The 12,563-nt window shown below is 38.5% G+C and overlaps 1 protein-coding gene across 1 annotated transcript; it reads right to left on the bottom strand.

Annotated features, from left to right (window-relative positions):
* Nucleotides 1–5,401: 5,401 nt before the first annotated feature.
* On the bottom strand, nucleotides 5,402–9,198 carry LOC308405256 (cholecystokinin-like). The gene is made up of 4 exons (XM_080895761.1): nucleotides 9,133–9,198; nucleotides 7,007–7,086; nucleotides 6,531–6,714; nucleotides 5,402–5,974 (listed from the first exon to the last, which is right to left on the bottom strand). The coding sequence occupies exons 2-4, from the start codon at nucleotides 7,082–7,084 to the stop codon at nucleotides 5,841–5,843; spliced, it is 396 nt and encodes a 131-aa protein (XP_080751887.1). The 5' UTR covers nucleotides 7,085–7,086; nucleotides 9,133–9,198; the 3' UTR covers nucleotides 5,402–5,840.
* Between the last annotated feature and the right edge of the window lie 3,365 nt (nucleotides 9,199–12,563).

Here is a 12,563-nt window from a genome sequence, read left to right as displayed (position 1 = left end):
ACCAGCCAAAATCATATCAATCCATAACGCTGAGAGGTGTCACATTATTTAGAAAACGAACTCAATTCCAATTAATAATTGTCAAAAAGACAATTGTAGCCAATAAAAGGTTACTAACCTAGTGTTGCTTTGTCAAACAGTCCAGCTAAACGTGATGAAACCAATGCCAAATATCTACAGCCTCATTATATTGTAGCAATGCCGTTAATGATTTTCCTTTATTCTAACTTCGAAAGCACTTGATCCTTGTTTAGTTTTACAGTTGTTGCCTCTATTTGTGTGCTTTTAGGTACTGATGTGGGTGTGCGTGTAAATATGTGTGTGAGCAGTGTCTTATACGAGAATGACTTGAACACAGGACCTTAGTATTTATGTCTCCAATCAATGTGCTCAAAGACAATAAGTCGAAAATAATATGTTGTGCATCCACATTCAAATCGATTTTGGGGCAGAAATTTCCAGAAACTCTGATTAAGGTGATAGCGATGCATCGTTTGTTGTAAAGTTTACCTCTGATATTTCCGTTGCACTTTTAAGCCCTGCTTAAGTTCAGCATCACAAGTCTTCTTTATTTTTCCCTGTTTACTTTTGCACTTGAACAATTGAGACACATTTGTCTCTTAATACTCACATTCACACTATAAATGTATTAATCGCATACATAAGCTGCTCCTGGATCTGTTTTTGCTAGCCCTACAAACAGGGACTCGTGGCCTCCTGCACTTTCTAACACTATGGCTCGGTTTAGGGTAGTTGGTATTATTCTGTTGTTGTAAACTTTGTACAACTGATATTGATTGTTTCATGTCTTCCTGGTTTTTAACATGTTCTGAATGTCAGATGGTGATTATTTCAAATGTGTCTGCGTGTTGGAGCGTGAATGTGTGCATGTCTGTTTTCAATAGAGTGTGTGAGGACGATGGTAATCAGTGCATCTAAAACGAATAAATAAACAGACCCATTATAACATAACTAGTCATTTTGTATTTTTTTTTTTTTTTTTAAATACCTTTTTCAAAATGAGTTATACTCTTACTACAGCAGATCAACTGAGTTCAGGACTTTGAACGAGACTGGATGGATAAATCTGAGCTAAGAGACCAGCAGATACCCACCTGTCTATATAAAGAGACATTTTCATCCTGTGTGCAGATAACACATGCCACCATTTTTTAATAAAGAGAAATTTTAGCTGAAATTCTTATTTCATATGTGTGACATAGGTGTACTCACCGTAATCATGCAGAAAACTTAGAATAGAAAGTGAAAAACTTCAGATGACTCCAACAGAGAGCTACAATATTCTTGTGTATTCGATGAGCCTCCAACCAGGAAGCATGTTAACAGTTACATTCATACTGTCCTCAAGTGCAGCTCAATGACGATTTCTCTTTATCCAACAGATGAAACTGCGCTGAAAAATCAGTCAAGCAATGCCACCAATGAGTATTTCACTCATTACATTAAATTCATTGAGTTGTCTGATCATTCAACATGTTTTCAATGTAAACAGAGGGTTACCAAATTATTACTTAAGGTAATATAACCATGTTGTGTTCTATTACATTGGTCCTTCTTGTGTTCTGCACACGAAAACATAGAGTGGTGACAGTTCTGTGACTGCACATCAAAGTCAGTCACTTGAATATGAATGAATGTTGTGAATGTTAGCACGTAATAGAGCAGGCAACATTATGAGCTGTATTTGTGTATAAAGGCAAAAATGAAAAGTATCTTTCATTACAAGTTTGTGAAAATTCAACTCCAAGCATGTGTGAGTCTTCTTTTTCCTGCTGTTCCCACAGAAGCCCCACAATTCATCTCTCACACATCTTTGCACTTTTTAACAAATCAATGAGGTAATTACTGCACACAACAGTCTGTGGAGGTCATTAAGGTATCCAGTAATCGACTGTTCAAATGCTGCAATACCACTTTTTTTTTTTTTTTTTTTTTTAAATGTGTGTCCGTAAGTCTGCAAATTAGTAATGTAATTACACTGCCTGGCCAAAAAAAGGTAACCACCTGGATTTAACTAAGCAAATGGGTACAAGCCCTCCTATTGGATAATTACTGCATAGGTCTTTCAGCTGGCAACAAGTTGTTTAACCCCAACTGGTGCAATGAGTTGCTTCTCATTTCATAAACAACCATGTCGAAAGACTCATCTCGTGGTCGTGGAAAAGATGATAGTGTTTGGAAAGGGTCAAATCATTGGCATGCATTGATAAAAGATAACATCTAAGGAGATGCAGAAACTACTAAAATTGGATTAAGAACTGTCCAACGCATTATTAAAAAGTGGAAGGGTTGTGGGTACCCAATCGTCTTCGAGGAAGAAACGTGACCGGAAAAAAATTGATTGTGATCGGATATCACTTAAACATTTGGTGAAATCTAATTTTAAAAAACAACAACAACAACAGTAGAACTCAGGGCTATGTTTAATAGTGAAAATAAGAGCATTTCCACACACGCAATGCAAAAGGAACTCAACAGATTGGGACTGAATAGATGTGGAGCCCAAAAAAAAAACACTGATCAGTGAGGCAAACCGAAAAAAAAAGAGGCTTCAATTTGCTAGGGAGCATAAAGATTGGACTGTGGAGCAATGAAAGAAGGTCATGTGGTCTGATGAGTCCAGATTTACCTTGTTCCAGAGTGATGGGCGCAACAGGGTACGAAGAGAGGCAGATGAAGTGATGCACCCATCATGCCTACTGTACAAGTCTGTGGGGGCAGTGCTGTGATCTGGGGTTGGGGTCTGTGTGTGTTTCAGGTACTGCCCTCTCAAAGACTGAATGAACCAGCATTACAGCCATGGGTCATTGTGAGCATCACAGGGAAGGTTGAAGCCCCCCACTGCACCTGTAAGGCCGGAGTCCCGGAGACCTGCACCCATGTCGCTGCTCTTCTGTTTAATGTAGAAGCAACAGTGTTGATCTGTGGCACAAGGACTGTTACAGATGAACCTGCATACTGGGTTTTGCTGGGTAATGTGACCAAGATACAGCCAGAGGTTGGACATAAGATAGACTTCTCCTCTTCAGCTGCCCAAAAAAGGCTCTTGATCAAAACATAAACAGACCATCCGTATTGAAAGGTAAAAGAAAAAACACTATCATCATCAATACAAGATGTTGGTAAAAAAAAAAATTATCCAACACTGAATGGAAATAAATCTTGTGACATTGCAGAAGCTTATTGAAACAATGCCACAGCGAATGCCTGCTGTAATCAAAGCTAAGCCAGGTAGTGTATCTTAGTAATTGTGAGACTTCTTCTTCAAAATGGTTCACTTATCTCATGGCCTCACTGGTCCAACTTCCAGTAGATTTGAATGAATCACAAGTAAGCCTGCAATCTGGGACAGAAGTACTCTATTGTGATAATATTTTAGTGTAAGGTCTTTAAGCTATGATGGGATTTTTCATTGTCATAACATCATAACTAATATTGGTAAGTTAATATCACAGTAAGTTGATAAATCTATGAATGATTATCTGTCTCTCTGCATTGGTCCTGTAACAGGCGACCTGTTCGGGGTGTCTCCTCTCGCTCTATGGCAGCTGGGGTCAGTTCCAGCCTCCCCGTGACTTTAAATTGGATAAACGGAAGAGAATTCCTTTCCACGTGTTCATCAAAGAGCACCTATCAGTATATTTATATCACTTTTGCCAGTTTCGCACACAAAGACTTCAAGTACAAATTTAATTAGAAACAGAGCCAGAGTTTAATTTGTCTTTCTGTTTTCATATTTGTGAAGAAGATAATTTTTTATTTTGCCCCTCATCAGCATTTAGTTCATTTCACCAGGAGATTTGTTTTTATTATTTTAGGGCTTTTTATTTTATTCACAGTACTCATCCTAACTTCATTGCATTAGGACTAACAGATCATTAACATAATCCACTTTAATTAATCCCCAGGCACGAACACAAACACTTTTAAAGGCAAAATGAGCTCTTTGAGACTTAAGTCTGATTTAAATTATAACCTTTTCTAGCTACCAGCTCCTTTGTCCCAATGCTAATCCCGGGAAAGCTATTTTACTTATAGTGGGCACAAATGAAAATGTTTTGGCTTTCTTTTGCTGAAATCCCACACTGGGTTGCACCAAAGGTTTGTAAAAAAAAGAGACATCCATTCTTTCTCTTCTGCAGTGATCAAATCTAACACTATATAGAGAACTGCCCCACCACCTGTGCCCTGAAACCATAAGATCATGAGACTGAAAAGAAAGCGTTTGAATTTCTTGCTGACATTGGAGGAAAACAAAGCTTTATTTGGAGTTTCACTGAATCTGTAGAAACAAATGATTTAATACAGAGAGTTAACCTTTATATATAATAAAGGCCGTTAAAAAAAGAAAAGAAAAGAAAACATTTCTAATCTGTAGATTTAATATCTGCAGCATCCTGATGTTATTGTGTCTGCCACTGAAGTCCATTATGCAAAGTCAGGGAGACTCCCAGGTATCAAACAGACAACACTTTGTGCTTGTCAAAACCTGTTTTGCCCTTTTCACACTGCACACTGCAGCAGCCTGCCATGTTAGCCACTTTTCACCCAGTTCTCCCAGTTTCTAGCACGATCAAAGATTTTTGAATGATGTGTCACATTCAGTGTTGAGCATGGTGTGATATGAAACAACATGCTTTTTATTGTTGTGTCGTTTTTGTTTTTTTATTGTGTAATTTTATGAAGATTAGTTTGCAGAGGACACCTTAAGGGCACATTAAAAGTCTACAGATACATTCATACAGTAACGCTCAGTAAAATTAAGCATTTTAACAGTACTTTAAAATACGAATGTCTAAATCCTAAGACACTGATTTTTCTCACTGGAAATATATTTAAAGGGTGTTATGTTGAACAGCTTTTTGTAATTTTTGCCTTTTAACAGTTGAAGTTGTTGGACTTACAGTGCTAAACAAATTAATTAGATCTCCACCCAGTGTAAGTTTAATGTCACAGAAGCCCTAAATTAACAATACTGGTAATTGCCAAAATCATTTTTAATGTTTCTGTAATGGGTTAATCCAGCAGCATATTAATCGAAATGATGTTTTTAGTGCAGTTCTCAGAGCACTGGCTTAAATTTAGTCATATAAACATGATTTATTGCAGACTAAATGATAATCTTTTTTAGTTTTAAACAAGTTTTGACTCATTGCTAAAATATTTGTGATTTCTTAGTTAAGCTCTGTATATCCACTGAAATGGAAATGTGGCATTTCCCATTGTTATACCAGACCTACTGTTTCTTCACTGATCTGTTAACACCAAAAAGCTAACATTGCATTTGTCAAAAACAACTTAACTAACAATGAATTTATGGTAACAAGCATCTGCTGTGTAACCAATGTCTAATAGCATTAGCAGATCGTGAGCTACTCATGTAACTTTAAGTAAGAAAGTACTGCCAAACAAATTAAAAACTCTATGCTGGTTAGAAAATTACAGTGACCCCATATTTTAAGAAATCAAAACACCTTTTTTCCATGAAAAAACTTTTTTTGTGACTCATTTTTAGTGATTACCATCCAAACCACAGAGAGAGTGAGGGACTAAGAAAGCACTGCGGGATGGACAAGCATTGCTACCTTTGGTCTTAACAGCAACACAGATATACAATAATGTGCCGTAAGTTTTGGATTGAAGTTTGTGGTTCGTAGATTGAAGGATATGTGCTGAGATATACTTCTCACTAAGTCAGCTCTGGTGGGCTGAGAGTGCAGTGTGAAAAGGGCTCCAGGTTTTTTAAAATAAAAACTTTAACTGGTGATGTTGGAGGTTTTGGGCTCAGCGTTCGAAGAAACAAAGCCGTGCCTTCAGGACTAGTATTCGTACTCCTCTGCACTACGCCGTCCGAAGTCCATCCAGCCGAGATAATCTCTGTCCTTTATCCTGTGGTTGGGGGGGAGACCACTGGCTCTGCTGCTGAGGGAGGATCTGGTGTGGTAGGCAGAGCCTAGAGGAGACATGGATGAAACAAACTAAACAAAAGAAAACATTCACTGCATTTCATAAAACTTATGTTGTTCTTCTTTTTTTTTTTTAAACTACCCATACTGTATGATAATAATATACGGTCTATCTTCCAAATGGCACTGTTGATCTAACTCATGCTGACTCGCTGTGTTTCTATTTCTGTCCATGAGCTCAGCAGGTCTCGTAGTCACACAGCGTTTACTTGAAAGAAAAAAACCGATGCGCGGTGACAGAGGAAGCAGAGAGTGAGGTCAGGAGGTAGGCAGACGACTATGATAGAGGGCGCAGGCAGAAATGTTAGGGGAGTAGCAAGCGTGGAAAGATGAAGAGAGGAGGCCAGAGGGAGGTGGGAAATGCCAGATGGTGGGACTGAAACACAGCATGAATGAACGCAAGCTGCAGAAGGATGGATGTGAGGAAGAGGGAAATATGAGCATGTAATGAGATGACAAGTAAAGGGAAAAGGGAAAGGCGGTCATTTTATTTTCTCTTCCCATCCTTTGTTCTCTTATTCTGTATCGGCAGTCTGATCACACCTTTCCTAGAGATGAGTCTGGCCAGAAGCTGGTTCAGGCTGTCTGGAGTGTCTGCGTCCTCTTGGTGCTGGCTGTAGTTGATAAGATGCCCTGAGAGGGGCGCTGGAGCGGAGCGAGCCTGCCGTTTCAGGCTGGGAGAAGGGAGAGATCCGCTGCCTGAGAGAAGAGCCGTACTTTCAGCTGTCTGTGGAGAAAATGACACATTTATGAAATAACACATTTAAAAAGTAATAAAAAAAAAAAAATTCAAATGAAAAAAAATATTTATCCTCCAGTGGAAAATTGAATCCAATTGTACCACGTGGAGGCAATTTAGACATTAAAGTTTGTAATCAGGGTCCTACTCCACTTCCCTTAATTGGCAATGTACGCGCTGTTTAGCTCTGTGTGTGTGTGTGTGTGTGTGTGTGTGTGTGTGTGTGTGTGTGTGTGTGTGTGTGTGTGTGTGTGTGTGTGTGTGTGTGTGTGTGTCTTACAATTGATTGTGAAGGCAGACTCAGGGAACCACTGGACAAAGCAGCCAGGATAACACAAACACAGATGCCTACATTCATGGCTGGATGGAGAGACAGGGAGAGAATAACAGTTAAACAAACTCAATAGCACATTTCCAGTTAGTCTTTATTTGCTCTTTACTGCCTCTCATCTGCCCTCTTCTCTCTTTCTGTCTCACCTCAGCTTGCTAAGGGAAAACAAACCAATGCAGGCAATATTGGCTTTGCAAAAAGCAGCAATAAATCAATTTAAGGTCATTTAAACACATCGGGTGAGAAAGAGATGACTCTTTAATGGTTCTGCCTCGAACTACAGCAAACATTATTTCATGTTTCATAAATACTCTCCTGCTCTGCCTGTGACAGAACGGCTTCATGTTTACACACAGACACATACATGTATATGTATGTGCTGTTTGGAGTTGCGGTCTCTATAGTCGAATGTTGATCTATGTGCTGTTTTTTGAACGGGGCTCACAGGACAGTCGGTGTCACACAGAATCAATACATGAAGTTTACTCACACTGAAAGCAGAGGCATGAAACCTTTTTAACCCCTCATGTAAATACATATAATATTATTAAACATAATAATAAATACATTTATAGATGTTTCTTATTAATTTGGTTAGAAGATCATTTTGATGATTTATTTATTTTATTTTGATCTTGAAGCCTGCCAAAGCAGCATATTATCTTTGATGAATAATGTTTTACTCCCAAAATTTATTTCCAAAGGAAAATGAGTTAAAGTGGATAATTAGATAAAACCAACAGCAAAAGCTGCTTGGAGGCTTTCAATCTCAGATAAATCAAAAACCCCACTGCCTCAGTCTGTCACAGTGTTACAGCGCTCTGCTGCGTCTCTCTGTGTTAATATATTTACTAAGTCAAGGATGATCTTTTTACAGCCCATAAACACCAGAACATAGATATGCAGGAGAGCATAACTTTGCCATGGTTTCTACCTTTGCAGAACAAATAAAAAAATAAGTGTTTTAGATTTTTCATTTATTTTATGTACTGAGTCTTTGTTCTTAGTCTAGATCCTTTTGTACCGTTAACAGTCCAGAACGTCTTCTAGTCGTTGTTCACTGGTCAAATCATTACAGACGTGCAGGTGAAATCGCCCTCCTCTGCAGTTTTAAACCAACTGAAATGGAGAATTTCTTCTTGTGTGATTTTATCACCATAAGTCCAGTGAAACGTTTGGTTTGAATAATTTGTTTAAACGGACACAGCGGTGGTGTAAATAGCCATTCTGCTCATGCTAATATAATTCCTTTTAGCAGCTGGTCATTGTCTTTCAATCATTATGTAATAGGCTGGTAATGATGTGATAATGTAATGTATGTGACAGCTCTCCTCTCCTCTCCTCAGAAAACAAAATGAGAAAATAACACTTTTACCCATCACTACTTAGTTTATACACAGAGATTTAAAAAAAAAAAAAAAAAAAGCTCCTATGAAATGTGATGAGGAATTTCTTTCCTACTTTCTTTTAACTCCAACTCTTGGAATGATAATTTTATCCACAACAAAGGTCAAATGATGCTCACAGAACCAGCAGCTTCTGTGAGCATTTAAACACAAACACAGAGTTTTCCTCCAGATAAAAGTTAGGGGCAAAATTAAATTTCTTATGTGGTCATTTGGACACTCAGACATAATTCTCTTTCAGCTCAGCTTTCAGCATGGATCTATTTTTACTCATCTGTTACTTTTTAAAGACTTTTAATCATAAATATTGTATAATCTTTTAATAATTCTGTTTGGCTCGTGTATGAATATAATTTTCTTTCATTAAAACCCACCACTCACTTAAATAAAGAGAAGAAAAGATCCACTGTAATAAACATTTCATTTGTGCTCTAAAAAGGCAAAAGAAGAAAACGACATATAGATGGATAACTATCTATATAAATACCAGTCCAGTCTTTACTTGTCTACAGTATTCTCATTTTCAGTGTATAAATAACTGAAAATGAGGGGACAGGACACCTCAAAGCATTAGTGAGTGTGTGTAACCATCCTCCTGTGACAGGAAAACAGAGAAATAAAATGAAGTTTTAAAATGAAACAAACTGCAGAAAATATTTTAAACCTTACCTGCAGCTGTTGAAGTAAACCAGGAGAGGCTGATTTGAAGATAGTGAGCTTTGCTCCACTGATGAGGCTGTGACTGAGTATGAGATTGAGAGAAGACCATACTTTATACTGACAGAGAGGGAGGGGGAGGAGCCTCGGCCTGTGGGAGGAGCCTGGTGCTGGTGCAGAAAGTGACAGCGCTGACGCCAGTGAAGACGCAAACATGCATGTAAACTTAGAAAGCATAATGAACGCTCACACACACTTCCACATGTACCCACGCCAATCTAGGAGAGAGAGGATTGGGACAAAGGTGGCAGCTTTAAATACACCTGTGACTGAAAATGAGGGGTTAGTATTTTGAATCCAGTAAAGAGACGCTTTGGGGATCTTTAACTGGTTTGCTGTAGATGATAACAAACTTGCAGGTCAGTGCCTTCGCCAGCTGCAGCGAGGCTCTAACAGCTTTAGCTGATCAAAAGCAGGGACACTGTTCATGTCTGACGGCCTGAAAATCATCCTGGGACTATCTTTTCTTTTTTCCACTGATGATCTCTGATGAAATTATGACAGAATGAGTCTGAAGTGGAGAAGAATGAAACTCTGAGACTTCTAACGAAGCCTTTTGGTGTCATGCACATGGATCCACTGTAATCTCGTGGATGTGTCATGCAATCAAACAGACGTGAGTGTTAAAGATCAGAAACACATACGGTACTTGCTTATATTATCTCCTGTCTGAGTGTGTACCTTCATCAGCGATGAATGTGTATGAGCTCTGTGTACAACAGCTTTTCTTTAAACAGTAAAAACATCCCCAGTGTCTTCTTGGCATCTTTAAATTGTTTAATTAAATAGAAGTGGGATCATTTTGTCAATCTATGAAGTACTTAATTAAAGAAAAAATCCGAATCACAGCTTGTGGGTACAGCACTTATACACGAAACAGTGATGCACTGGCTATGAGTGTGAATATGTAGGGTTTATATAACACATGTGGAAGTTTTGAAATAAAATTCTGCTTTTTAATGTTTGATTAAAAATAAATAAAGTAAAATAACATAAAAATTCAGTGTCTCTGAAGGCCAGAATGAAAGTAACAGCATGAGGATCCCTTTCATATATATTTTACAGATTCGAACGCTGGAATAATAACACCCTGACGTGCAAACTGTGCTTTTAAAAGTTCATTAAAACCTAATGATCTATTTTAGCTATCATCAAATTGTCTGAGTCAAAGGATTCATTTTACAACGTTGTTGTTTGCTGGAGCTGAAACATACAGGACTCAGGTACATTACACCTGTTGGGTAGATATAAATGGCTGCTTGCTTGCAGCATTTTTGTGAATCCTGTTAAATTCTTCAGTAGTTCAGGTACTGCTGAGTTTACAGAAAGGTATTAAAGTACTTTTGAAACATATTTTCACTCTCTGGCTCTTCCTTGAAAATCTAACTCCCCTGCGGATGCATCCTGGACCTTTAAACATATAAAGTTCTTTATTGCAGCTCCCTTTTGTTATGAAATGTTGCTTAATGTCAGTAAAGCCAGTGGACCTGCACAAATTAAAATAAACTAATATTTGCACAATACTGTACACCAATCATTCACTTGCTGTATATGAACAATGGATTTTAGCCATTCTCTGTCATTCTCTGTTGCGCTGGTCTTCATTTCTCATTCAGTAACTGTGTCAGACTGTTCTTTTTCCATTTATTTTCCTATTCAGACTTTTTATTTTATTTTATGTGAGCTGTGACCTGGCACCGGGAGGATATTTAAAGTAATTTTTTTTTTACCCAGCAGCGCAGTCCCACCTCTGAAATGAGGAAAACGTATCTTTCAATTCAAACCTGCAAAAAAGAAATCAAAGATGTGTCAGAAAGTTGAGAGAGGATTGTGAGCTAGCTCCCTTTCACTCAAATTACACCAAGGTCTGACACTGTCAGATGTGGGAGGCTGCCAGTGGACAGTCTGAGTCTGTCCCGGGTGTGATTTAGCTCTTTAGCACTATGTTAATAAGGCTGCCATATGTCTGTCTCATAACACTGCCATGAACTTTTTGATCAGGCACGCACCTGTAGGCTGATACTCGTGCCCCTCTGCCCTCTGTCAAAGACAAACACCGCACTCACTTTGTGTTTTAAATAAGAATTCATAGATTTTGAGGTATCAAGTGGGCAGATGTCAAGAGACAACTGGAAGCTCACTAATCCACTACCCTCTCACAGGATTTCATTACAAAAGTCAGCCTGTAAGCCTCATCAGACAGGTTCTCTCTGTTATTGGGGAGGAAAAAAATGAATGTGAATTAAAAGCCAGAAAACAGAAAGAAAGTTTTTATGGCTTTTCTTCTCAAATATAGGAAAACAAACAGGGACTGCAAATTTTTAAGCTAACACTGACTTTTCAGACCATGTCAACATTTAGCAGCTGTGCAACACAAACCAGAATAACTGATTTCCACAAAGTAGAAGAAGATTATATATGTGTTTGTGATGTAATTAAAAATGACAGTCAACGGAAATAGTGAGGGTGAGGCCGAGGTCAGGAAGTGTTAAGAAAAAACATTAGGGCAACTCAAAATGCACCGTTTGACTGCAAAACATATTTCAGGAGCCCTAGCAGCCTTCTTGACAGCCACACTTCACCTGAGACCATTTCTGATGAGGCTTCAGTAGATGGATCAACAGAATGGCCAGATGTATCTCTGAGGTCCTGTGTCAATATTTGTTTTCTGCACAGCATGCCAGAATATAAAAGTCATAGGCCAACAGCACTTTGAGAATCACCGTGTTAGTGCAAAAATGCTATTTTATGTATTTTTCTGCTACCTTTGGCTTTTATCGTAGATTCAGTCAAAGAAATAGGAAAAATCTAACAGTGGGAAATTAAGTGGTTCTTTGCTGAGTTTTCTGTTATGTGCGGACACAACGATGAATGATCGTTGAGTTAGGTGATCCCTTGAGTTAGGTGTGTCATGTGTCATGCTAGAGTGATTCATAGGTCAGCGTCAACTGATTCAAGCAACAATAAAAAAAAAAAATCTATGAAAATGATGAGGTAAAATGAGAAACGACTGCTCACCCGCCCACCTCTTAATGTGAAAACTGCAAATGCTACAACTAACTTTAGACCAAACTGTGGAAGTGGGTTTGTGTAATGAAGTGTTGTATTTACAAGCTCAGATTACCTCTTGTGCATCAGTCACACACAAAGTTAGAAATCGGGGTATTTTTCTGCCCATGCTGCAACACCAGGCCCAACCTAAAGGACCGCTCCGCCGACGACGGCTCAATCACTTCACCAACTAAAGTTTGCCTGTTGGTTTGAAGTTTGAACTCTTTCAGTTGCTTGCATGTTGGTGCCTGTGCTGCTCTGTGTCAGTCTGAGTGAAGGCATTTGCTCTCTGCTAACTAGCTGCTACTTTGTATCTGCCATCTGCCTAAGCC

Source organism: Rhamphochromis sp. 'chilingali' (genome assembly GCF_963969265.1).
Source record: "Rhamphochromis sp. 'chilingali' genome assembly, chromosome: 11".
Taxonomy (NCBI): domain Eukaryota; kingdom Metazoa; phylum Chordata; class Actinopteri; order Cichliformes; family Cichlidae; genus Rhamphochromis; species Rhamphochromis sp. 'chilingali'.
This window is presented reverse-complemented; position numbering and strand designations above follow the sequence as displayed.

What these genes read in the sequence shown, in the direction of transcription:
- LOC308405256 (XM_080895761.1), bottom strand. Translation starts at nt 7,084, where the DNA reads ATGAATGTAGGCATCTGTGTTTGTGTTATCCTGGCTGCTTTGTCCAGT. An exon ending in GTCTGCCTTCACAATCAATT is followed by an intron (nt 6,715 to 7,006) that starts GTAAGACACACA and finishes TTTTCTCCACAG; the next exon opens with ACAGCTGAAAGTACGGCTCT. An exon ending in CAGACTCATCTCTAGGAAAG is followed by an intron (nt 5,975 to 6,530) that starts GTGTGATCAGAC and finishes TGTCTCCTCTAG; the next exon opens with GCTCTGCCTACCACACCAGA.